This window comes from Lissotriton helveticus, chromosome 10 (assembly GCF_964261635.1).
Source record: "Lissotriton helveticus chromosome 10, aLisHel1.1, whole genome shotgun sequence".
In the NCBI taxonomy this organism is placed as follows: Eukaryota; Metazoa; Chordata; class Amphibia; order Caudata; family Salamandridae; genus Lissotriton; species Lissotriton helveticus.
Window position 1 is genome coordinate 41,758,556 of NC_136071.1, and position 24,430 is coordinate 41,782,985.

General features: G+C 42.2%; 1 protein-coding gene across 1 annotated transcript in view; it reads right to left on the reverse strand.

Moving 5' to 3' along the window:
* Nucleotides 1-24,430, reverse strand: part of LOC144785017 (scavenger receptor cysteine-rich type 1 protein M130-like) — a 196,353-nt gene that overhangs the window by 89,011 nt on the left and 82,912 nt on the right. The window contains exons 6-9 of the mRNA XM_078664134.1: nucleotides 14,175-14,489; nucleotides 10,234-10,593; nucleotides 8,198-8,329; nucleotides 3,165-3,479 (exon numbers count right to left, since the gene is read on the reverse strand). Coding sequence (XP_078520260.1) covers nucleotides 3,165-3,479; nucleotides 8,198-8,329; nucleotides 10,234-10,593; nucleotides 14,175-14,489 — 1,122 coding nt within the window. The remainder of the gene's footprint in view (nucleotides 1-3,164; nucleotides 3,480-8,197; nucleotides 8,330-10,233; nucleotides 10,594-14,174; nucleotides 14,490-24,430) is intronic.

Below are 24,430 nucleotides of genomic sequence, written 5' to 3' on the forward strand. Positions count from 1 at the left end.
AATTATAAATTATAAAATATATTTATAAAGCAGTCCTGTGTCTTTTTGAATTATGTGACAGAATGGATGTTAAGGGGTTCAATTCTGTCACCTTGGCCATGTTCTGCTTTGTCAAGTCTTTTAGCTCCTGTTAGGACTTTATATTGTCTTTCCTAGGTTCACGTTTGGTTGCTGAAAGGTCCTACAGCCATTCAGCTGTAGGAGCAGATTTCTTACTCTGTCGGCTAGGCACCTTAGTGTTTCTGTAAGCCTTCTTCAATGTTTATGCATGAATGATTGTGAAGTGCTGTGGGCACCTGAAGTCTTAGCAGCATAAATTTAAAGAGCAGGATGGAGCCTGTGAGTGTGTTTCTAGAGCTCCACTGTGATTGAGCCTTGTCCTCACTCTTCTAAGTGCCATCATGCCATCACAGGAGAAGACGACAAGGGGAAGGGAGGTGCACCTGGCTGATCCCAGAAAACCTCCGGGTTCATCTGAAAGCCAGATTCAGACTTTGATCAAATCTCCTTTAGAGGTGTTATACTGATCCATACCTTACCCCTTGTTGAGGTTCCTCTCAACTAGGAGTCTATTCTGTCATCTCCCTCTTCAGTCTTGACTGAGCAGATTTCTTCCTCTAACTTTTGGTCTTCTTGGCTATCTTCAGAATATGAAAAAGACGAGGAACCTGAGCCGGTTCAGAGAAGCACGTTTAGTCAATGTTCTAACTTGCCTGCACCCTTCAGGTAGCTGAAGAATAATCTACAACTTCAAATGGAAGATGAGATACCCAGTACCCGTACAGACATGTTCTATCCATTTCTAATTGTTCCGCCCACCCAGACTGGCAGTGAATAGAGAGGTTAAGGATGTGCTTCTCCGTGAGTGGAAAATCCAGACAAGGCTGCCTTGCCTAGGTTTCTCACAAGACCCTATCCATTGGTTAGGGGTGAACTAGGTCTTCCTGATGAAGTCGCCCTTGATCATATGTTGCCCATTTCAGCAGGGAAATCTTCAGTGGTTATGGAGGATGATCACCTTAGTGCTGTCGTAGGCAGATGTGTGGAGGCAGCCCTCAAGAAAAGTTTTTCAAGTCTGTGTTTGGCTATCAGAGCAGCTGTCTATATAGTTTATCCCTTATTATGCAGTTTATTAGTTAGAAATATCCTCTCTATTGTGGCAGCAATCAGTCTGGGGTGGGTTGTGCAGATAATTTAGTTAACAGGACTTAATGCAAAGTTTATTTCTCTGTCACATACAAGGAGTTAAAAGCTACAGCCATTGCTACAAGTGCAAAGGCAGCAGCCGGAAGATAGAACTATCTTGAAACGCGGAGGGAACAAAGAAAGGCAACCCTTCTAAACCTATCGTTTGGTGGTTGGTGGTTCAACGCTATTTGGAGGTCAGCTGAAAGAGCGAACAAAACGAGCTTTCAGAAATCCGGAGCACGCCCAGGTTCTTACATCGGTGGAGCAGTCCGAGCACTGCTCATGGAGACAACGCCATTGACGATCTCACTCACGTGACCAAGAGGTTGTTTTCGGTCTTCCTTCGAGACCTAATGCCTTTTGAACATCCCTTTTACTTGCCTGAGGTGAGATGAGGTGGATGAGACTTTTTTTTGGAAAGTTTTATAAAGATTCATCAAACGACGTCAAAGCCAACCAAAAGAATACTGTTGCTGTGGAAACACGATCCTAACTGTAACTATCCAGTGGCGACTGCCACTGTCTTATATAGAGTACCAGTTGAGGGCGTCAGCTGAAACGCGTCGGTCGTTTCATTGTTTTTCTTAAATATATATATATATATATATATATATATATATATATGTCAATCACTTACTAGGGCCTAGAATAACGGGGGTCAAAGAAATGTGTGTTTCCCTGTTAATTACCATAGGAATTTTAGACACGACTACAGCCGAAACGCTGAACGGAATTACACCAAATTTGGCAGAAAGGTAGATATTGGTCCAGAGAAGTGCCTCTTTCTGATTTGGTGTAAATCCATTATTCACCTATACAGCCACTCACACACCCACTCACTCACCCATACAGCCTCTCAACAGAGCCACTCACTCACCCATACTACCACTCACACACTCACTCACACACCCACACAGCCACTTACAAACCCATTAACACATCGATACATCCACTCACACACCCATACAGCCAGCCCCACAGACACTCACTCTTCTATACAGCCACTCACACACCAACTCACTTACCAAACACTCAAACAGCCACTCACTCACCCATACAGTCAGACACACCCACTCACCTACCCATACAGCCACTCACATTGCCACTCACTCATCCACCCATACAGCCACTGACTCAACCACTCACTCACCAATACATCCACTCACACACCTGTACAGTCACACACAGAGACACACAGTCATGCAGCAACTCACATTAACTATGTTAAAAAAAGGAATTACTCATAATTAGTACACCAAGTATACTAATTTGCCTTTTGTGGTACCTTAGTATATACGTTTAACACACAAAAACATTTAGGAAATACTCACAATCACTGGATGATGTCATCAGTGATGTAATTTGAGATGTCATCAGTGATGTCACTGGCCATGTCATGAGTGATGTGATATGTGAGGTCATAAGCAGTGCATTGCGGGGGCGTAAGCTATAGTTAGCTCAGGTAACTATAACTGCTGAATTTCTCTGGCTTTGTATGAGTGAAATGTGAGTCGAGCTATAACTTCCCTGTAACCTTTGTTTTTTCAGTGTATATATATATATATATATATATAACTAGCTATACTCCCGACTTGGGCCTCCAGACCCAACTACCAAACCAGCAATGCACATATGTTAGGGGTATCACACTGCAAACGCCCCCCAAAGCTAGGTTCCTGCATACAATGAACCTGAAGGAGATTCAGTTCCAAAGTCATTGGTTACCCTGAAAATCTGGGATGGCTTTGGCCCTCCAGACCAATGTTAGGATCTCCATGAGTCTGACATTGAGCAGGCAGCACGTGGATAAGAGAGTCATAACAAACGAGTCGCAACCAATGAACCTCTCTTGCCAGAAGAAACCATCCTTGCAAACATGAGATGTTGGTTGCAGAATCCCCGATACCCCTAGGCACAGTGAAATGCAGAGGAGCAACAATCAAACATATTGAAATATACCATGCCACACATATTACCTGAGCAAATAACCTCTGCTGGGGAGCCTTTTCGGCAGGTGTGCAGTTTCCGTTGTTTGGAAGAGCAGTGCCACAAGAACTGAGTGTCTACCTTGCACTGCTGGAGGTCCAGCCATGCCTGCGGAGCATTCGCATCCCCTACTCCTTTGAACCGGTGATCCAGTACAGAGCCACACTTAAGCTCCCTGCACACCAGCTTGGCGGCTTGCTCGTCCCAGTTCGTGTCACAGACGGTTCCCCATTGGCCCTGATAGTAAATCTCCACTCTACCTGCGCAGCGATGGCCGCCTCCCGCCAACCTGAGCACTGGGTTCTCTGCAACGAGAAGAGAGGATGTGAAGAAAGTGCTACAGAGGAGGAAGAGGCACATAGTTTCATTTGCATCTGCCAGGACCTGGAATATTGCACTCCTCACGGTTCACATTGTCCCGGAGTCTCATAACCAAAAGCACATTGTAACCATCACTTCTTGTTTGTGGCTTATCTCAAAATGGTTTCCCACCATTAGTTTGCAAAAGCAAGTTATTGGTAGACAAAGTTAGAACCTGCATGGTTTGGAAAGAAATGAATACATTGGTTATGGAAATTAGTATACTAGTCAAAATGGGAAATTTGGGAAAGCTGGGGCCATATGTACAGAATTTAGGTATTACAAATTCCTGATTGTGATTCTTGGCGAATTGCAATTAGGAAATCACAATTCCTAGGGCACAAGAACATACAAGTTGGGAATAGCGATCCCTATTGGGGTAACAATGACCAACCTAATGAATATTAACGAGGTAGGCTGCCATTTGCGACCCATTAGGAATTGCAGCCTTCACAAGGATGGTGGCCTTCTGAGGTCAGCAAACCGCCATGTCTGTAATTGCTTATCAATAAAGCAAACTTTTTTTGAAAAATGCAGCACGTTTTTCTTAAAGGAAAATGGGATGCATTTAAAAAAATAAAAGTAAATGTTTAAGTTTCATTTTTTAAGAGCAGGTGAACCACTGCCTGCTCTTAAAAATACTTCTTTCAACATTCACAAAGGGGAAGGTGTCTTGTGGGGATCCCTTCCCATTTGCGAATGGTTATGACCACCCTTGAGGTGTTGGCAAAAAATGTATGTTTTGTGTCCGTAATTTGGTACAAAACATTTTTGCATAGCACTGCAACTGCAATTCGATATTTGGAAGGGATGCTCTAAACAGGCCCCTTTCACATACCGAATTGCGAAAAACACAAGCTGCGATTCGGTAACATGTTATCGAATCGTAGTTTGTGCTCTGTACATATGGAAAAGCATTTTTGCAAATCGAGCCGTTTCTGACCATAAAAATGCTTTTGTGCATATGCCCCCTGTATACGAAAGAATAAGGACAATGGTTCTGGATAGGAGAAATGTTCACGAGTTTGTAATCCCTGGCTATATCACGTTACTTTAAACAGCGCCTTGAACAACATTCCCGTATGCATGAGCCCAGCCACAAGCCCTGGTACAGTTTAAGCAGGGGGTGAAGACAAATCTCTTTAAAAAATTGAGTAACAGAGCCCTTCTTCTCCCACAACCCAGATCTGCTGCCTTTTGGATAGGTTCTTGCTATACAATGGCTCGTACATAAATACCTCCGTCAACGCAGTAACAACAGCACATGCATACTCAAAGTGATAAGCACAATCTTACAGTGCTATGTGTTCAAGTCAGTCTGATGACTCTGACTTTTAAGCTTTTATAAAATCTTTATTGTCAGATGCATTCCACATTTCTGGGTTAGATTCTTAGAGAAGATGCACATTAAGATGGTGCATAGAAAATTTATGAAGATCCATTTTACCCTGATCTGTACTTCAGAAAATGTGGGTTGATGAATTGTTAGTTATTCGACAGCAATGGAATTGAAAACTTAAACCACATCAGGTTTTGTTTGCTTCAGAAAGAGAAACGTATTCGAAGAGATCTTGATTTCAAAGTAACAACTTGGAAAACATTTATTTATGATGGTCCAAAAAGATGAGATGCAATGTACTCAATGCAGGGAAATAAGCTACATTGATGTAAAATATGTTAATCATAGGGTATCATACAGTTAAAGCTTTAAACATATATTGGATACAGGCTTGAAATAGTTAGTTAGATATTGATATAGACAATAATGTATGAATTACATTTTGTGTATATGTGGTTTTTTGAAAATCATTAAATAACCAATTTTAATAATATAGAATTATTAGGGTAATTGATAATTGATTGTGCTTGAAATAAGGACACTCTAGCGAGGGAATTATGTTTTTTATTACCCTTATCGGGATCACTTTTGGTGATGTAAATTATGGGGATATTGGTAGAGGAGCAGAAATGGATGCTGATAGAGAAAATCCTTGTCGCTGTTGAAAGGGGCTTTGATTAGAGGGGACATTGCAGCCTTTCTTTGGATTATCAATAGTGTGGAGGACAATAGGCTGTTTGTTGGTAGGAGACAATAGGGTAGTGGTTAAAAAGGAACAATTGGGCCACTAATGGCAGGAGCCTTTTGGTAGTTGGTAAAGAGCGTGACAATGGTTATTAGTAGTGAAAATTTAACGATCGGTATTGGAATGGAACATTGGGATGGTTTTGGGGAAAAGATATAAAAGCAGATAATGGTAGTAGATATTTCAGGAAATGTATTACTTGAGACTTTTACGGTGGTTGGAAGAAGGAATTAGGAAATTGTTGGTAAGGAATCATTGGACCATATTGATTTGGGACGTTAGGGTGATCTCTGGAAAGGAAAACTAAAACATTGTGATATGAAGTTTTATAGTGGTGAGCCATGGAATTATCTATAGTAGTCGATGCTGGAATAAATTTCCACGCGATTGTGATAGTGCCGAATGGAAGAGTTGACTGTTTGTACTATGTACTTGTGCCTTTTTCAGGGACAGCAAGAAAAGACATTTGCATAGAACTCTTCAGGATAAAATAAACAGGAAGGTTATGCCTAGCCAATAAGATAAGTAAAAGATGGAGGATATCTGGACACACCGGTGCAAGATACTTTCTCCAGTTCTTGCCCAGAATTCGATGTTTACTGTAGGGGCATTTCCCTTGATAGTCTTTGGCTCGTACCCTCGACTTGTATGTATCGGTCATAAGGGCATTTTGATGACACTTTCTGATGCAATTTACAGACATGAATTGGGCAGCAAAGATTTTAAGGTAGGTGACCTTAGGCCAGTTGTTGCTAGGGGATATTATGGTAGTTGTTAGCAGACATTAGGATGATAAGCAGAGTCCCAACACTAGGATGGTTTTTGTTATGCGATATTAGGACATTTGTTAGGTTAGATAGTAAGGAAGTTGTTACTCCAAGAGACAGGGATTTGTGTCAGTGTACTTTAAGAAGTAGAGGTTTGGTAATGTAATGGAATTACTATTAGAGTGAAACATTAGGGTGTTCCTGCAACTGAAAATGAGGGTGTTGTTTGAGAAAGTCATTCAAGCAGCTGTTAACAAAGGACATTGGTAGAATGGGGTGTTGCTAAAAGACTACTGGGCTGTTTGCTTGTGGGAAATGATAATCAACAGTTGGTTGGTGATATTAGGGGAGAACTTGGTAGCAAATATCCAACCGATTTTTGTCATTTCTAGTGTCATCAAGTACACATCTCACGATCATAAATCGAGAAAAAAAGTGCATTGTTCATGCAATAAGAAACATCGTAAGGCAGAAAGACTAGTAAACCATAGAAGCAACCCTGCAAAGAATGCACTAAAAACTAAAATTCCATGTCTATCTAAAGAAACTAAAGACAACCCGATAATCGCAAAAGAAGTAGAAGTGTTTTTTTTTTAAAAGATGAGGCCAGGGATGGGTCCTGCCCTTGGCTGCATCCTGAAAAAAAAGTATTAACCCTAATGCTAAAACTAACCAAACTATTTACCACCTTTGTAAACAATTACAAACTTACAAATGTCTTTGAGTAGCCTAACATACTCATTATCCCAAAGCTAGTAAAAGCAAAACTTTTGTATCAAATTACAAACCAATTTCTTCTATTAATACTGGCTTCAAAATCCATGCAAAGTTGTGTTTCAAAGTATGCCTGAAGAACACACTCTTTGCGTACAACACAAGATTATTCTGCAAGGTGCTGATGCACTCACAACTAAGAATTATCTGCATAGAGGCAATGTTGGTGCCAACTCTGATCTCAGTTGCATTAGATCACTCATCTGTTTCAGGATATCTTTGAACATATCAGGACAGAAGAGGGCCCCTGAATATGGGACTAGAGAGAAACAGCACCAGGGGAAAGCAAACAATCAAAGTATAATCAACAAGTGCATCTCCTAAAGATTTAAAGCAGGTATGACTCTCTAAATATTCATGATCATGAATCAGACCAATTTAGTTTATATTTTATTTTTCAAATATATACATATAGATGTATCTATTTAACCGAATAGAGATACTTGTATGCTCCCTATCAAAGCAAAACCGAAAGCCAAAACAACCACATACTCACACTGAGAATCAATCATACCCACTCGTACTAAGAAAACACATAGATCCCGGACATTAAAACCAATATTCAAAAATTCCACGCATATTCTAATGCAATATCAATTAGCCAATATCCTATTGGTATGAGTTAACATGTGTATATATATATATATATATATATATATATATATATATAAATATATAAATATATAAATATATATATATAAAGTCTGCCGTCTTCGTACTTCAACACGGTGAACCCAAAAGACGACACGAGTCCCAAAGTCAGGCCCTGATATTTTTATTTGTGGAGCTGCAAGATCTGACGCGTATATATATAGTGATCTTCTTCTAATAAGTAATACATATATCAATATATTCAATCTGTTAGCCATGATACTTTTCTCAGTAAACAGATAGGTTGAGCCAAACAGAAAGCTTGCGCCGACGTACGTTTCGGTGACAAGAACACACATTAGTGGATTATGAATCCTTCATCAGGGCTAACAGATTGAATATATTGATATTTTTATTCCTTGTTATGGTGGGTTAACTATCACTCACCTGAGCATTTCACAGCAAGCACGGTCACTGGTGGTGCCACTATCTCTGGTATCACGCTTATTGGTGGTCCCACTATCACTGGTGGTGGGTCCTCCTCGTCACCATAAACCCCATCATCATCCTCACTGTCTCCTATATAGCAAGAGAAGAGATGTGATTACATGATTTGCAAATGACTCAATTTTGCTCTGGATAAGTGATCTTTAAATATGTTTAGGCTGTGCCTTCCCTGGAATAGAACCTTATGGATCACCCCGTCCAACCCCTTCCGTAAGACACAAAAGGACGTTTTTCATTTTCTCACAAAAAGAGATGTAATGAATGTAGACCAAATCTAACGCAGAGGTTGTGCATATTCATTTAATGCATGCAAAATAATGAAATGTATCTGCAGAATTGGACAACATTGGCAATTTCGCATTTAATAAAGTTACATGGACAGATTTACAAGCCCCTTGCGCCTCTTTTACGCTGCTGTTGCGTCACTTTTGTGACGCAGCGGCGGCGCAAAGCCACCGCCATGCTGCGGGGTATTTACAACGTGACGCATCTGGAAGATGCGTCATGTTGTTAAGCCCTGCACCACATGTAGGCGTTCCAGCGCAGGAGGGGAGGGGGCGTTCCAGCGCAGGAACGCCTCCTAAAAGTGGCTGAGCGAAAGCTACAAGATTTCACTCAGCCACTTTTAAGGCCATGCTGCGTCAAAACCCTGCGCCTGCTTGAAGCAGGCGTAAGGATTGACGCAGCATTTTAAGGATAGGGCAACCACGAGCTTTGCTGGAGATGCGTCACGCTTGCGACACAACTCCAGCAAAGCGCCGCCTTTACGGCAGCAGATGCGTCACGCATCTGTCCATTTTTGCCCCATGGTGCGCCGCATTGTAAATGCGACGCATCCATGGTGGCGGAGCCGTGACGCACAATAACTGGCGCATCCCTGCTGATATGCAGGGATGCGCCAGTTATTGTAATTCTGCCCCACAATATGTATCAGTATAGCCCAACTTTACCTTGGCTAAAGGTTTTCCTGCAAAACAAGCTTTTGTTTCAAAATGTTCCTGTAAGAGGCTTGATTTGTGAGAACATGTTCAGACTCCAAAACATGTATGTGAAAATAATGCACGCAGAACAATGATCTGTGCCCTTTCTTTCAACCAATTTACTGGTATTTTCTTTTTTTTAATCTTTGCAAACTTTATTTCGTTTGAGACGTTTGGAAGAAAAACTTCATAAAGTTATAGGTTTAAAACCTAGCAATTTAGTATGCCTCTGCTCTATTTCTTCTCAAAACAAACTAATTTCATAAAAAGTGCTGAGTAAGACAGATTTCCAAAATGCTTTTGGGCATTACCTATCAAAACAATTTAGCCAAAAATTAAGTTCAATGGTGATTCAATGATGATTTTTATTTCAGCTCAATAAGTACAATATGTAAAATCAAACATTTTGATTAGGACTCCAGCTAAAAAACGCCTTATCCCTTCAGGAATGAATATTCATGAAAGAATTATGATAGAAAAAGTATCTCAATGGTGCTTGTTTAATCGAAATAAATATATAAAATTAAACACAGCGGGCCCGATTCACAGAACTAACTTAAGACAAAATCCTAAACTTACTACTTATGGTATTCACAGAAGTTAGGATTTTATCTTAAGTTTGTCTTAGGACAGACTTAAGACAAAATCCTAACTTAAAATCTTAACTTCTGTGAATACCAAAAGTAGTAAGTTTAGGATTTTGTCTTAAGTTAGTTCTGTGAATCGGGCTCAATGTTTCCGAAGCCATGCATTTCTACTATCAGTTGGTGGTTCACATACCCAACATTTTATTTAAAAAACAAATGTTCAATGTCTTATCTTCTAGATCCTCAGACTGGGAGCAAGCATCCCTTTTGACATGGCAGAATGCCCAATTGTAAATTCTAAAGAAAATTTGCCAACATTTTTAGTGTTGTGAGTACTGTGTTGCGCATCGCACACATTGAACACTATTGCTTCCAATTCAACATGCGAAGAGAGTTCAATGCAACTCACCCGAGCCTGTACTGGTCTCGTCAATGGGATTCGAGGTGGCGTCTAAATACTCCGAGCTAGACCTGGTCTCATCGATGGGATATGGGGTGGGGTCAGAAGACTCCTCTGGTTCCTCGCTGATCTCGCAGTCCGTCAAGCTGGACTCATTTCCACGGCAATGGAAGCTTATCCGTGGATCTACTTTCCCCTCCTCAAAGTAAGCCCCCACTGAGTCGCCGCAGTGAAGCTGGCGGCATGCCACATCGGCCGTGTTGTCATCCCAGTCCGTTGTGTTTCTCACAGGCCGCCATTGGCCGTTGAAGGTCATGACTTCCAGCTGGCCGGAGCAGGAGCCACCTTTTAGTTGTAGGTCCACGTGTCCTGTGGATTCCATCCCAAACAACCAGAGACCAAAAATGAGCAAAGTTCAGAATTACTTGAGCTTAGGAATCGACTTTTATACTTTGAACCAGACTGTCCCAAAGTACTCAAAGAGTGGCTTTACCCACCCCTACACACCAGGAACTGCATGCATCAGTGTTATGGAGGTGAGGTCTGTGTCTAGTGTAAATACGGGCAACTTCTCGAAACACTCTCCTACGATCACACATCACTTAGGAGTGCTCACCCTCACGCGCACATTCCACAATTGCACACCCATATGAGTCTGGCTCAATGTCATCCCCAAGGTGTCCTTGGAGCACTGTGCGAGAGCCGGTACCTTCAATACGCCATGTTTATCCAGTCACTGCGGGGGCAAAACTGATTAATGGTTACTTTTTGGATGTCTTCAAAGGGGTTTATGCAGGCGCGGATGGCACAGGTAAGAGTGGTGGGGCGGGTAGGGTGGGGGGAAAGTCAATAGACGACCGGATAGGTAAAATTAATTAAAAAAAATAAAAACCACTTACCTTGCGCTCGCTGCATCACCAAGTCTGCGATGTGGCAAGCGCAAGGTAATTTCTTGAAAAAAAAAAATCATTGAATTATACTTATTTCTACCTCTCTCGACTCACATGCCCACCGCGCCCTGCGCAAAACAAAAGGCTAACTTCCTGCAGTGTTGTATTTACCAGCGGTGCAGATTGTGCACCCGATGCCGAGCTTTGGACCTCAGAATGAGCAATAAGGCATTAATAGGATATGTTTATCCTTGTTCTCATGTGCTCAAACTCTTTTTTTGAGCTATCTGCACCGCACGCTCCCAATTGTCACCAGGATTTACCTGATGAATTCCAGTGGGCAAACACCTACTGGGTGAAGTGAGAGCCCGACTTGGAATCTTGATTCGAGTACAAACTTCAATCAATCAGTACTTGTAAAGCGCAGCTTATTACCCATGAAGGTATCCAGGCGATGGGTTGCCGGGTTTAGTCGAGGAGCCAGGTCTTGAGTTTGTACCCCAATTGGGACTAGCATTCTGGATGGGAGCCTAGCTAATAACATAGATGATATGTCTCTTTCTCCACCAGAAAACAAATCCTAGAGCCAACTAAAGGCAGATTTGGGATCAGACGTGGATAAAAAGAATCCCTTTGTTATAAGTAATGTGATTTAGTACAGTGGAGTTTTGAAATAGCCGTACTCTCCCCCAGGTCCGGACTTAAGTTTTTACAGTTTCCCTCTACTTTACCATAGGAGCGCTCCGCCTTGGTTGTGGAGGTCGCCGCCATAAATTGTTGTCATAAAATTACTACTAGTAACTTTAGGGTCGTCTTTAACATCTATATAGACTAACCTGAAGGGGTGGAGGTATGTAAGCCTATCTTTTTGTACTAACTATACAAATGAAAATGGTGAATAGCCAAAAATGGTAAAATTACTACAAAGTGTAAAAGTAAATTTACACAGGTAGATTTACTTATGTGTAAATTTACCTTTGTGATCTAGGGGCAGATGTATCATCCTTTTTTTTGTCGCAAACGCTGCGAATCGCAAACAAGCAGAGTTTGCGACAAAAAACGGCAAATGCGATGTATCAAAAAGTGGCACCACAAAATTAAGGAATCGCAAAATTTGCGATTCCTTAATTTTGCGCAAGCATTTAAGGAATCGCAAATTGCGATTCCTTAAATGCTATGTATGTAGCATTTAAGCTTTGCGAATTTAGGCTAAGAAATCACAATTTACCACCAACTTGTAGTTGGTGGTAATTTGCAAATTCTTTTAAAAATGCACTTTTTGAAATTTCTAAAGGTGCCATGTGACGCTCATACATGCCCTTAGGGCATGTATGCTCGCCATATGCGCACACATGTAAATTTCAGGGGTGCAGCAGGGTGTCCTTAAGACACCCTTGCACCCTTGACATTATTCTCAATTTGCAATTCGAAATTTGCGGATCGCAAATTGAGAATAACTTTCCATTCAATCCTATGGGCCTCCTGGCCCATAGAAATGAATGGGAAATTATTCCTTAATTGCGATTAGCAATTTGCTAATCGCAATTAAGGAATTTTAAGAAATCACTAAAAAATAGTGAATTTCTAGATACATACCATTTAGCAATTCTCAAATAGCGGTTCTAAAAAAAAACGCTATTTGAGAATCGCCAAAGGGTTACTTTGATACATCTGGCCCTAGGTCTCAATGAACTTAAATGGAGCTCAATATTGTAAGGAGGGATTATGCTTTCTGTGTTAGGAAGCACAATGGTGTGGAGCATTTTGTTAGAATTTGTGTGTATTGTATTTATTTCTTTGTATACCACTTAGACCTGATGCTTTCGAGACGTTGTTTGCTATTGACATATTTTATTTCACTAATGTGGGCTCTGGAATATTATACTTAAATCAGGTTCCTGGGGGGTTTACACCAGGGCTTGGTTCTTACAGGAGTTTCCTGAGTGTTGTCAAGTTTATTTATTTCATTAGGTGTTGGGCTAGTGATTTATGTTTAGACTAAGGAACCCACTCTCTCTCCCAATTTTTGCTTTGGTGTCGAACCTAGGTGGTGAGCTGGGACATGCTGGTTGAGGTTTTCCAGAGGTTGGATGAGACTGTGTTGTAGACATCTTGTACATGAGTATAGTGACTCAAGGACTCGACCCTGGATCCTACCTTCAGCTCTTGGAATTAATAGAGGTTGGAAGAGATTTGAACCTTCAGAGAGTATCCTGTACGACTGCTCTTACTACTGCATAGTGGGCTTTCTAGGCCTGAAGGAGAAACACTAGACAACAGAAGATTTGGAATTGACTCCTTTTCATGAATGAACGATGGGCCTGATTCACAGAACTAATCTGAGAAAAAATCCTAAACTTACTACTTTTGGTTAAACTTACTACTTTTGGTTAAACTTACTACTTTTGGTATTCAAAGAAGGCATTTAGTAGTAGTAAACTAACTTTACTACTACTAAATGCCTTCTGTGAATACCAAAAATAGTAAGCGCCTTCTGTGAATACCAAAAGTAGTAAGTTTAGGATTTTGTCTCAGATTAGTTCTGTGAATCGGGCCCCTTATGATTATTTTAGGACCAATATGAACGTGTCTATCGCCACATTAAGGGGAAGTTAATGTTATTTCTGTCAGTCTCTGTCAGAGCAATACACACATTCTGAAGAGAGCGAGACTGAAACCACTTCATAGGAGAGGAACTTTTGTAAGGATTGGGCTTTTGGTAAGAAAGGCCAATTCATTAGTGGCTACTGTCTCCGCTTGTTCTGTAGCCGCTTGGATCCCTAATTTCACTGACTAGTAGGTGGCAGCAGGGTTATGAATTGAAACTCAGAATATAATGTTTCTCAAATCCATGAGAGAACACAGAGGCAGAGAGACATGCTAAGAAGAGTGTTAGACTTGGGAATAGGGTGGAGACAAACTATATTCAAATATCTCCAATTTGCTTCAACATGGTTCTAACACAGAATCTGATCACAGGGTAGCACCTGCACACACACACACACACACACACACACACACACACACTGTTAAGAAAGAAGAAGTAGATGTTGCACTTACTTTGACAAACTACGCCTTTGTCCATAGAATGGGTGCAGCCCTGGGTCTGAAAGGAATGGTCACACTCCCACAGGAATCTCTCATAATTCTTACACGCCACCTTTGTGAACCAGATGGTGTCCACTCCTTCTCCAAAGATTGACACCGACTCAGCAGACCTTCCGGCGTCCCCGCACCCCAACTCTTTGCAGACGGTTCTGGAACTTTCCTCAACCCAGCCATTCTGGCAGACAGTTCCCCACTTTCCTAGGTACTGGACTTCCACGCGCCCGGCGCATCGGCTGCTGCCATCCGCCAACCTCAAAGCCAGGCCCTCTGTGCAACCAGAAGTGAAAACATAAAAGTTACGAGGGGTGGAAATGGCACATAGCTAAGGGACAGGGACTAAGAAAAAGAGCTTGGTCCCACTCAAATCCTCATAAAAAAACATGGTCATCGTTGGTTGACCTCTCAAATTGCAGTTATCTGTCAACCCAGGGTGATAGGATATGTTTGTGGGTCTGTAGGGATCTCTAAACGTTGAAAAATAATATTTATAAGAAAAAATATGATTAAAACCCAAATAAAGAAAATACTTTTGATTGGTATACAAGCAATTGTTTTGTGCCCCTTTAAGGCTGCAACACCAGCAGCTCCAAAAACACACCAGAAAACCCCAGTGTCTCAATTCTATTGGCACCTTTATGAGAGGCACAGTAGTTTTCTCCAAGGTTTTGCCAATAGGTCTGATTGAGAAAGATCCCTACTTTGGAGAACTAGGATTACAGGTATGAACCATTACCTTCTCGGTGGAGGAGTCTTCCCCAAATCATCGCCATCAGGGCAAAATACCATGCAGGTCCCCAACAGAGAGGAGAGAGATGTTGAAAAGGGTAAGATCCAAGGGGCCGATTCAAAGAACTAAACTGAGATAAAATCCTAAACTTGCTACTTTTGGTATTCACAGAAGGCATTCAGTAGTAGTAAAGTTAGTACTCCTAACTTTACTACTAATAAATGCCTTTTGTGAATACCGAAAGTCTTAAAGTTAGGATTTTGTCTCAGTTTAGTAGTAGTAAAGTTAGTACTCCTAACTTTACTACGACTAAATGCCTTCTGTGAATACCGAAAGTACTAAGTTTAGGATTTTAATCTCAGATTAGTTATGTGAATCAGCCCCTAAGAGAACAGACTGTTGAGCGAATTCCACCTTACCTGAACACCTACCTTGGAATCAGAGTTTACGCAGAAGTGTTTGGAGTAGGTACACAGACTGCCACATAATATTAAAGGAAATTTCACAACTGTAAATCTAAATCTTTCTCTGACAGTAAATGCTTGTCAATTTGAAGAATGGACTCTAGGTTTCTTACTTCTCACGGCCTGGTAGCGTTACAACAATACAATGACTACAGTTTGCTCAAGTAAATCAGCCCTGAGCTCAGAGTTGGGTGCAACACAAACTGATGTTTTGAATGTCGCTTGTTTTGCGTTGTTCAGATGATACTGTAGCCCCTGCTTAGCATCAAAGGTACCCAGACACTGTTCTAGTTGGGCTGTGTGATGATCACAAACAGCTGGCAACCTTACCTCCTCCAGAACTCATGCGCTACTATAGAGAAAAGTATTGGCAAAGACAATAGGTCTTGCCTATGCAAGAAGTATTGGATTTGCCAATGTGTTTCAATCAATCAATCGGTATGTAGCCATGTTGTACACCAGCATGGCTGCTGCTCAGCCTGGCTAGATGTTAGTGGTGTCGAGGAGAATGGTGTGGAGTGGAGTGTCATACAGATTGGGGAAGAGAAGAGTGGCGTAGAGTGGAGTGGCATACATTGGCGAAGAGTGGAGTGGCCTAGAGTGGCGAAGAGTGGAGTGGCATAGAGTGAAGCGTGTGGTTGTGGAGTGGCGTAGAGTGGAGAGGAGAATCATGCAGTGTCGTAGTGTGGAGTGCCGTAGAGTGTCGTGAAGTAGAGTGGAGTAGAGTGGAGTGTCGTAGGGTAGAGTGTTGTGGAGTCAAGTGGAGTGGAGTGGTGTAGAGTAGAGTGGAGTGGTTAGCGTAGAGTGAAGTGGTGTATTCTGGAGTGTGGTGGTGGTGCATAGAATGGTGTATAGTAGGGTGGCACAGAGTGGAATAAAGTGGCACAGAATACAGTGGTGTAGAATGGAGTGTCGTAGACAGGAATATCATAGAGTGGAGGGGAATAAAGTGCAAGGGCATAAAGTGTAGGGGCGTGGAGGGGCATAGAGTGTCCAAGAGTTTCATGGCGTAGAGTGGAGTAGAGTACCATAGAGTGTCAAAGAGTGGAGGGAAGTACAGTAGAGTGGAGTAGGATAGAGTGGAGTGTCGTGGAGTGGAGTAGGATAGAGTGAAGTGTCGTAGAGTGGCATGGAGGGTTAGAGAGTGGAGTGCCATTGAGTGGAGTATAGTGTCATAGTGTAGAACGGTGTAGAGTGGAGTAAGGTAGCATAGAGTGGAATGTTGTGGAGTTGTAGAGTGACATAGAGCGGATTGGAGTAGAGTGTTGTGGAGTGACCTGGCCTACAGTAGAGTAATTAGAGTGGCGTAGAGTGTCGTGGAGTGGTGTAGAGTAGAGTGGCATAGAGTGAAGTGACGTAGAGTGGAGTGGCGTGTCATAGAGTGGTGTAAAGTGGAGGTGCATAGACTGGAGGGCTGTATTGTGGAATTGAGTTTAGTGTTGTGCAGTGGGGTCATAGAGTGTCATAGAGTGCAGTATCATTGAGTCGAATGGTGTAGAGCATCATAGAGTGGAGTGTCGTACAGTGGAGTGTCATCGAGCGGAGGGGGTAGAATGGAGGGGCGTAGTAGAGTGAAGTAAAGTGTAGAGTGGAGTGAGGTAGAGTAGAGTGGAGTAAGTGTCATAGAGTGGAGTAGAAGGCACTGGAGTGTAGTAGAGTAGCACAGAGTGTTTTAGAGTGGAGTGTCGTAGAGTGAAGAGTTGTAGAAGGGAGTGTCATAGAGTGGAATGTTATAGAGTGGAGTAGAGTTGTAGAGTGGAGTACAGGGGCCTAAATGTAAGCGCCATAGAGTGGTGTAGAGTGGCTTAAAGTTGTGCCAAGTGTCGCAGAGTAGAGTTGCATAGAGTGTAGTGGAGTAAATTACCAAAGGGTGGAGTGGCATAGAGTGGAGGGGTGTAGAGTCGAGGGGCATAGAGGGTAGGGGCAAGAGTGGCATAGCGTAGGGTGGAGTAAAGTGTCTTAGCGTGGAATATACTTTTGTAGAGTGGAGTAGAGTTGAGTAAAGTGTCATAGAGTGGAATGGGGAAGTTTAGCATGGAGTGTCATAGAGTGGAGTATAGTGGTGGGGACTGTAGTAGAGTGGAGTGGCATGGAATGCCATAGCGTGGCATACATTGTCGCAGAGTGGAGTGTTGTAGAGTGGCGAAGAGTGGAGCGTCAAGAGTGGAATGTCGTAGAAAGGAGCGGAGTGGTCTAGAGTGAAGTGGCACAGAGTGGAGTAATGTAGAGTGGAGTGGTATAGAGTGCAGTGTCATACAGTGGAATCTCATATCGTGAAAAAGAGTGGCCTAGAGTGGCGTGAAGTGGAGTAGCCTAGAGTGGAGTAGAGTGGCATAGAGGGGAGTAGAGTGGAGTAAAGTAGTGTGGCATAGAGAGGAGAGGAGTAGAGTGAAGTGGCATAGAGCAGAGTGAGTGGAATGGCTGAGTTGATAAGAATGGCATAGAGTGCTGTAGATTGGCATAGAGTGGAATAGTATAGAGTGGCATAGAGTGGAGTGGTGTGGAGTGGAGGGACATAACATGGCATAGAGTTGAGTAGGGTGTCTTACAGTCCAGTGGTGTAGACTGGAGTATGCATGGTTTGGTAGTGCACTGCCATTACAGACATCACATGTTCAATTGAAATGACCATTACATTTGCACAGACATACAGTTTTACTGATAAAACTATACAGCGCACAAACGATAATGTGTGGAAATGACATCACCTAGTATATTGATTTGTGTTGGTCGCATTCAAACATTTGTTTACAGTATCAGAATTTTAAAAAGTGCTTCATTTGTACTTTCCTAATTCTGATATATTCTGAAATGTTTGCACAGTTCATTATTTGCAGACAATAACATTTATTGTGCTAGAAAAAAGCCTTACGTAGGAAAGTAAAGAAATGTATAGAGCTTACAGTAACCATAGGTTTCACAGTGCTAGAAAAACCCAGAAGTTGTTACAGAGACAGGGAGAGCACATGAAAAATGAGAAAACTCTATTCAGAGTCAAAGGGCAAAAAGCCACCCTATTTCAAACCCCCAGTTTTTCGGATAAAGCTGCTCACTATGAAGTCAGAGAAAGAAAAGTAAATACCAAGCCCCCTCGCAAGCCAGATTCTGGCATTTGACCTCTGTTTTTTAAAGCACAGCAAACCTGACAAAAGAACACAATTTAAAGGCCTGTTTACAGAAAGCAAGCTCTCAAAGAACACACTAAATAGGCTATGCTCCACATGAGAGACAAACTCAAGCTGGACAGCCTAAAACAAATGAAGCCAGCAAATAGAAAGCAAGCAAATGTGATTACAAACAACAAAGCAAATGGTAAGCAATGGGCAGAATGCAGTCCTAGGTCAGCTTTCAGATTTTCCTCAAGATGTCTTTAGCAAACCAGGCAGCTATGCTGTCTGGTAGACTTCAACCTAAAAGAGGACAAAGAACATGGCGGCCCACTCTGCATTTATCCTTGACGAAAGCTCCTCTGTCCCACACCAACCAATGCTCTTTCACCAGAGATATCCTGCCAAGGTGGGCATCTTTCAATGGAGCAGGTGGATCTCTGCCATGGAGTGGAGAGCGGGGAGGGGTGTGAGGGCCTCCGTGATCCCTGTAAGGTGGCAAGCTCCCCGCCAAGTTCAGCATGATCCTGTAATTTGTAAATTAGGAACTGGTGCCAATGTAGGGGGACAATCCTTAGTATGACCTTTGAAAAATCTCCAAGGAAGGGAAAAATGCTCACAGTAATGCCAACTAAATATACTCCTAAAGTATAATACTCAAAACCTGGCCTTTCAAGAAGCAAAATGAAGGGAGAAAAACTCCTCTTGCCCTTGCACCCTGCACTAGATTAGACCCTCTTCCACATGCCTGGTCCCATTCAGGATTTACTCACAAGTTGAAGGTATGTCAAGGGTTTTTGGATGAATTAATTATTTTGACAATAATCTCAAGAGATTATTGGCAAGTAATTTATTTCAACATTCAATTTTTTTCTTTTCTTGTAATACTTTTGCTCTTAAAAATGTTATTATCCCCAAATTAATGTCCTTTTCTGTTCAGTAGATAGCAGTATTTTGCCATATACTGAAGCGTTACAGATATGCAGATGTGCCAAGATTATTATATGCTATTTATTACCATTAAGTCTGGGTAGGGGTCATGAAACATGAGAAGCAAAGCCTTGAGTGGGGCATGTTGCCCACCCTCTCCCTCACTTGAGAACACACATGTACAGACCTGACACACATCTAGCATGCAAGGTAAAGTTCTTGGGGCATGTGCAGCATCTGAAAACATGTTAAGGCCACTAAACTAATAGATCTTGTGATCCGAAGAACATGCGAGCAAAGAAATTTACTAATGGTAACACTTTCTGTGTTATGAACATGATATCTTGCTCCCCAATCTTGGAAAATGTGTATTACCACCCCCATCTTATGAAGAAAGAAATGGTGTAGGTGAAAGAGACTTTGCATGCCTGGAGTTGCATGACTGGACAGTTGCCTTCGACACGGTTGATCACGATATCGTGATCAACTGTTTGAAAAATGGACTTGAGTCAGGCATTTGTTCTTGACTGGTTCAATTACTTGTTAGAGTATCCTTTGAAACATGTCTCAGGACTGAAACTGCAGCCTGTGTACAGTTTTTAACTGCCAAATCACCCTGGCAGAATAAGCTTTTGCCAGGCTTAAACTTTCTATTTTAATACATATAGGTCACCCCTAAGGTGGCCCCTAAACACCCCCTAGGGCAGGGTGCAGTGCATCTAAAAAGAAGTGAAAAACCCCTAAAGATTGTTTTTCACTTCTGTAAAGCCAATATCTCCCATTGGATAACACTAGCTCAACTTATTACAAGTGCTAACTTTTGGTTGGGAACCAATAGGAATGTCAAGTTTGGAGTCAACTAAATTGTAATTTACAGTCCTCTTTAATGGTAAAGCTTGAGTTTAAATACTTAAACTCAAGCTTTACCATTAAATTCCACTTTTAGTAATTTTACACCTACGCTATCCAACGCTTTCCCTACTGTTGCACTCACTGGAGTTGGAATAATAATTTTTACCCCTACGCTATCCAACGCTTTCCCTACTGTTGCACTTACTGGAGTGGGAATAGTAATTTTTACCCCTATGCTATCCAACGCTTTCCCTACTGTTGCACTCACTGGAGTGGGAATAGTAATTTTTACCCCTACGCTATCCAATGCTTTCCCTACTGTTGCACTCACTGGAGTTGGAATAGTAATTTTTACCCCTACGCCATCCAACGCTTTCCCTACTGTTGCACTCTCTGGAGTGGGAATAGTAATGTTTACCCCTACGCTATCCAACGCTTTCCCTACTGTTGCACTCGCTGGAGTGGGAATAGTAATTTTTACCCCTACGCTATCCAACGCTTTCCCTACTGTTGCACTCGCTGGAGTGGGAATAGTAATTTTACCCCTACGCTATCCAACGCTTTCCCTACTGTTGCACTCACTGGAGTTGGAATAGTAATTTTTACCCCTACGCTATCCAACGCTTTCCCAACTGTTGCACTCACTGGAGTTGGAATGGTAATTTTTACCCCTACGCTATCCAACGCTTTCCCTACTGTTGCACTCTCTGGAGTGGGAATAGTAATTTTTACCCTTACGCTATCCAACTCTTTCCCTACTGTTGCACTTGCTGGAGTGGGAATAGTAATTAAAACCCCTACGCTATCCAACTCTTTCCCTACTGTTGCACTCTCTGGAGTGGGAATAGTCATTTTAACCCCTACACTATCCAACGTTTTCCCTACTGTTGCACTCTCTGGAGTGGGAATAGTAATTTTAACCCCTACGCTATCCAACGCTTTCCCTACTGTTGCACTCACTGGAGTTGGAATAGCAATTTTTACCCCTACGCCATCCAACGCTTTACCTACTGTTGCACTCTCTGGAGTGGGAATAGTAATTTTTACCCCTACGCTATCCAACGCTTTCCCTACTGTTGCACTCGCTGGAGTGGGAATAGTAATTTTTACCCCTACGCTACCCAACGCTTTCCCTACTGTTGCACTCACTGGAGTTGGAATAGTAATTTTTACCCCTACGCCATCCAACGCTTTCCCTACTGTTGCACTATCTGGAGTGGGGTTAGTAATTTTTACCCCTACGCTATCCAACGCTTTCCCTACTGTTGCACTCGCTGGAGTGGGAATAGTAATTTTTACCCCTACGCTATCCAACGCTTTCCCAACTGTTGCACTCACTGGAGTTGGAATAGTAATTTTTACCCCTACGCTATCAAACGCTTTCCCTACTGTTGCACTCTCTGGAGTGGGAATAGTAATTTTTACCCTTACGCTATCCAACGCTTTCCCTACTGTTGCACTCGCTGGAGTGGGAATAGTATTTTTTACCCCTACACTATCCAACGCTTTCCCTACTGTTGCACTCGCTGGAGTGGGAATAGTAATTTTTACCCCTACGCTATCCAACGCTTTCCCTACTGTTGCACTCACTGGAGTTGGAATAGTAATTTTTACCCCTACGCTATCCAACGCTTTCCCTACTGTTGCACTCTCTGGAGTTGGAGTAGTAATTTTTACCCCTACGCTATCCAACGCTTTCCCTACTGTTGCACTCTCTGGAGTTGGATTAGTAATTTGTGCCCCTACGCTATCCAACGCTTTCCCTACTGTTGCACTTCCAGGAGGGGGAATAGTAATTTTTACCCCTACGCTATCCTACGGTAATAATATTGTGTATTTTTTTATTAATATTATGTTTATATATATATATATATATATATGTTTTAACAGATATGATTGTATTTTTTTATAAGTTAAATTAATTATTTAATACTTTTAAGGTAATTTAAGTATGTTTAAGTATATTTTAGCTATTTATTTTTAATAATTTTTTTATTTTACATTATTTTTAACAAATTCGATATTTACAATGTATATGTATATATAAACGATATTTTGGACTCGATATTTTGGTACTTACCTGTTTGTAGATAGGAATTCGATATTTTGTCTGTCGATATTTTGGCGTTGATATTTTGGGTAGTCTATATTGTGTCCGTCGATATTTAGTCAGTGGTCCCTCCCAGACAGTGAGACAAAAGGGGACTAAGTATTGCCAGGATGACGTGGGCAGATCTGTTTCCTGCCCCACTTACATTTTAAACGGAGGCCTCCAGCACACTCACAAATGAATCTGATACTAGCCTTTTGTCACCCCAGACTTCTTGGAACCTTGGCCGGAAAAGGTAAAGAACTGTGCAGAACCAGATGTGGGGGTAACCAGGATGAAACCCCCACTTCAAAAGTTGGGTATCAAATATATATAAGCCGTCCTGAACCATTTCTTCACTACACGCCTAGACGTATAGATGACTCAAAAGAAGGTCAGTCTGCTGCCTTGCTGCCAGAAGGTCTGCCCTGCTGCCCAGCTGCCCTGCTGCCCTGCTGCTGGAAGGATTGGCCTGCTGACCACCTGCTTGAAGGAGCACTGGACCTGCTCTTTGAACCCAGGACCACCAGAGTGACTACAAGGGCTACTTGGCTGGCCTCTTGTGCCAGCTACACGGACATAACTCCGGTTCTACTGATTGGATTTAATTTGTTCTGGCTTCATTTTTATTTATTAAACTGGATTGTCATGGTGAACCACAAAAACTTTCAAATCAATAACCCAATTTCTCACACAAGTTGAACATATTGGTTACATTTTCAAATATTTTGTGATTCAAATGCTGTTTTTAAACAGGTTCCAGGATCCCACTGGCCCTCTTGGCATACATGAATGAGCATTATTTTGATTAAGAGCTCATGTTAGAGAAAGTGTTACCCATAAACATAAAGAAGGGACACATACAAACTTTCATTCAGCAATCTCTGCCACCATGAAGCAGCTATCAGCTAACCAGAAAAAGGCACAAAGCATGATTCCATGTCAGCAATGTAAACAGAAGGGGGATGTGTCCTGCACGAGTACCTGAATGACTGGTATGGCATGACTCCAGGGACAGGTCTGTGGCTTTGTGTGATATTGTAGTATATCTGACTTTGTTGGGATACAAACTTAGAGAGATATGATAAATAGGTTGACTATCCCTTAGTTACACTGCAAATAGTGTGTAAAGACTAATACAAATTTGTGGGGGGTGGGGGGATGAATTCTTCCAGCAATAGGCAGAGTGGTGATGCAGGGGCCTCAAGAAGGAGTGCAAAAACAATAAAGCCTTTTTAACAAGTAAATGGTCTTTTAAAGTCCTGTGAAGTACTCAGGTGCGGCTACATTAAGACGGACTCTGGACCAGCCTGCCTACATCAGCTCCAAAACTGTCTGTGTGTGCCCGGGAAACTGTCTCAGCCTGGGCTGACACACCCAGCAGGAGGGGGGCTGAAGCCCTTTGAGCCCTATGAGCATTGCACTCCTGGCCAGCGGCTATTCCATGTTGCCAGCAGCAGGTACCTCACGAGTCAGCCGCTGGTGGGATGGGTCTGTCCGGTCGTGGGCAGTGCTTAATTTGTAACAAAAGAAGTACTAGGGCTCTTGTCAAGAGGCCACTGCACCTTCCACCATGCTGTGCAGCCAACGATAGTCACAACACAACTACTAACCATCACACTCCTACAAATGTGACAATTTGGACTATTTCCGGTCCCAAAAGCTATAAGAATGGCTTAGGTGGCAGGAAACAGTCATTTTTAATGAATATGGCATTAATAATGTTGTGGTCTCTGGAAATTAGCTGGACAGCGCCACCTTGTGGTAGGCTGCACAAGCGCCGGTGCTGACAATTAAGTGCCGGTGCCGAGCAAAGGAAAACACCAGCTCAAATTAAGCAATAGTCGTGGGTTCACATACTGCTGCGGTGCCATTGCCCATGGCAAACTTCATAAAATGCCGCCTGCTCGTGCCGCGAGAAGTTTGTTGTGACAAACTCACATGGCCTCAGTATTGGGTAGCCCTGCCACTGACTCCTGACGTCAGTCAGTAAATGCAATATGCTGCATGGTGTCTGGTGTACGGGGTTACTTTGTAAC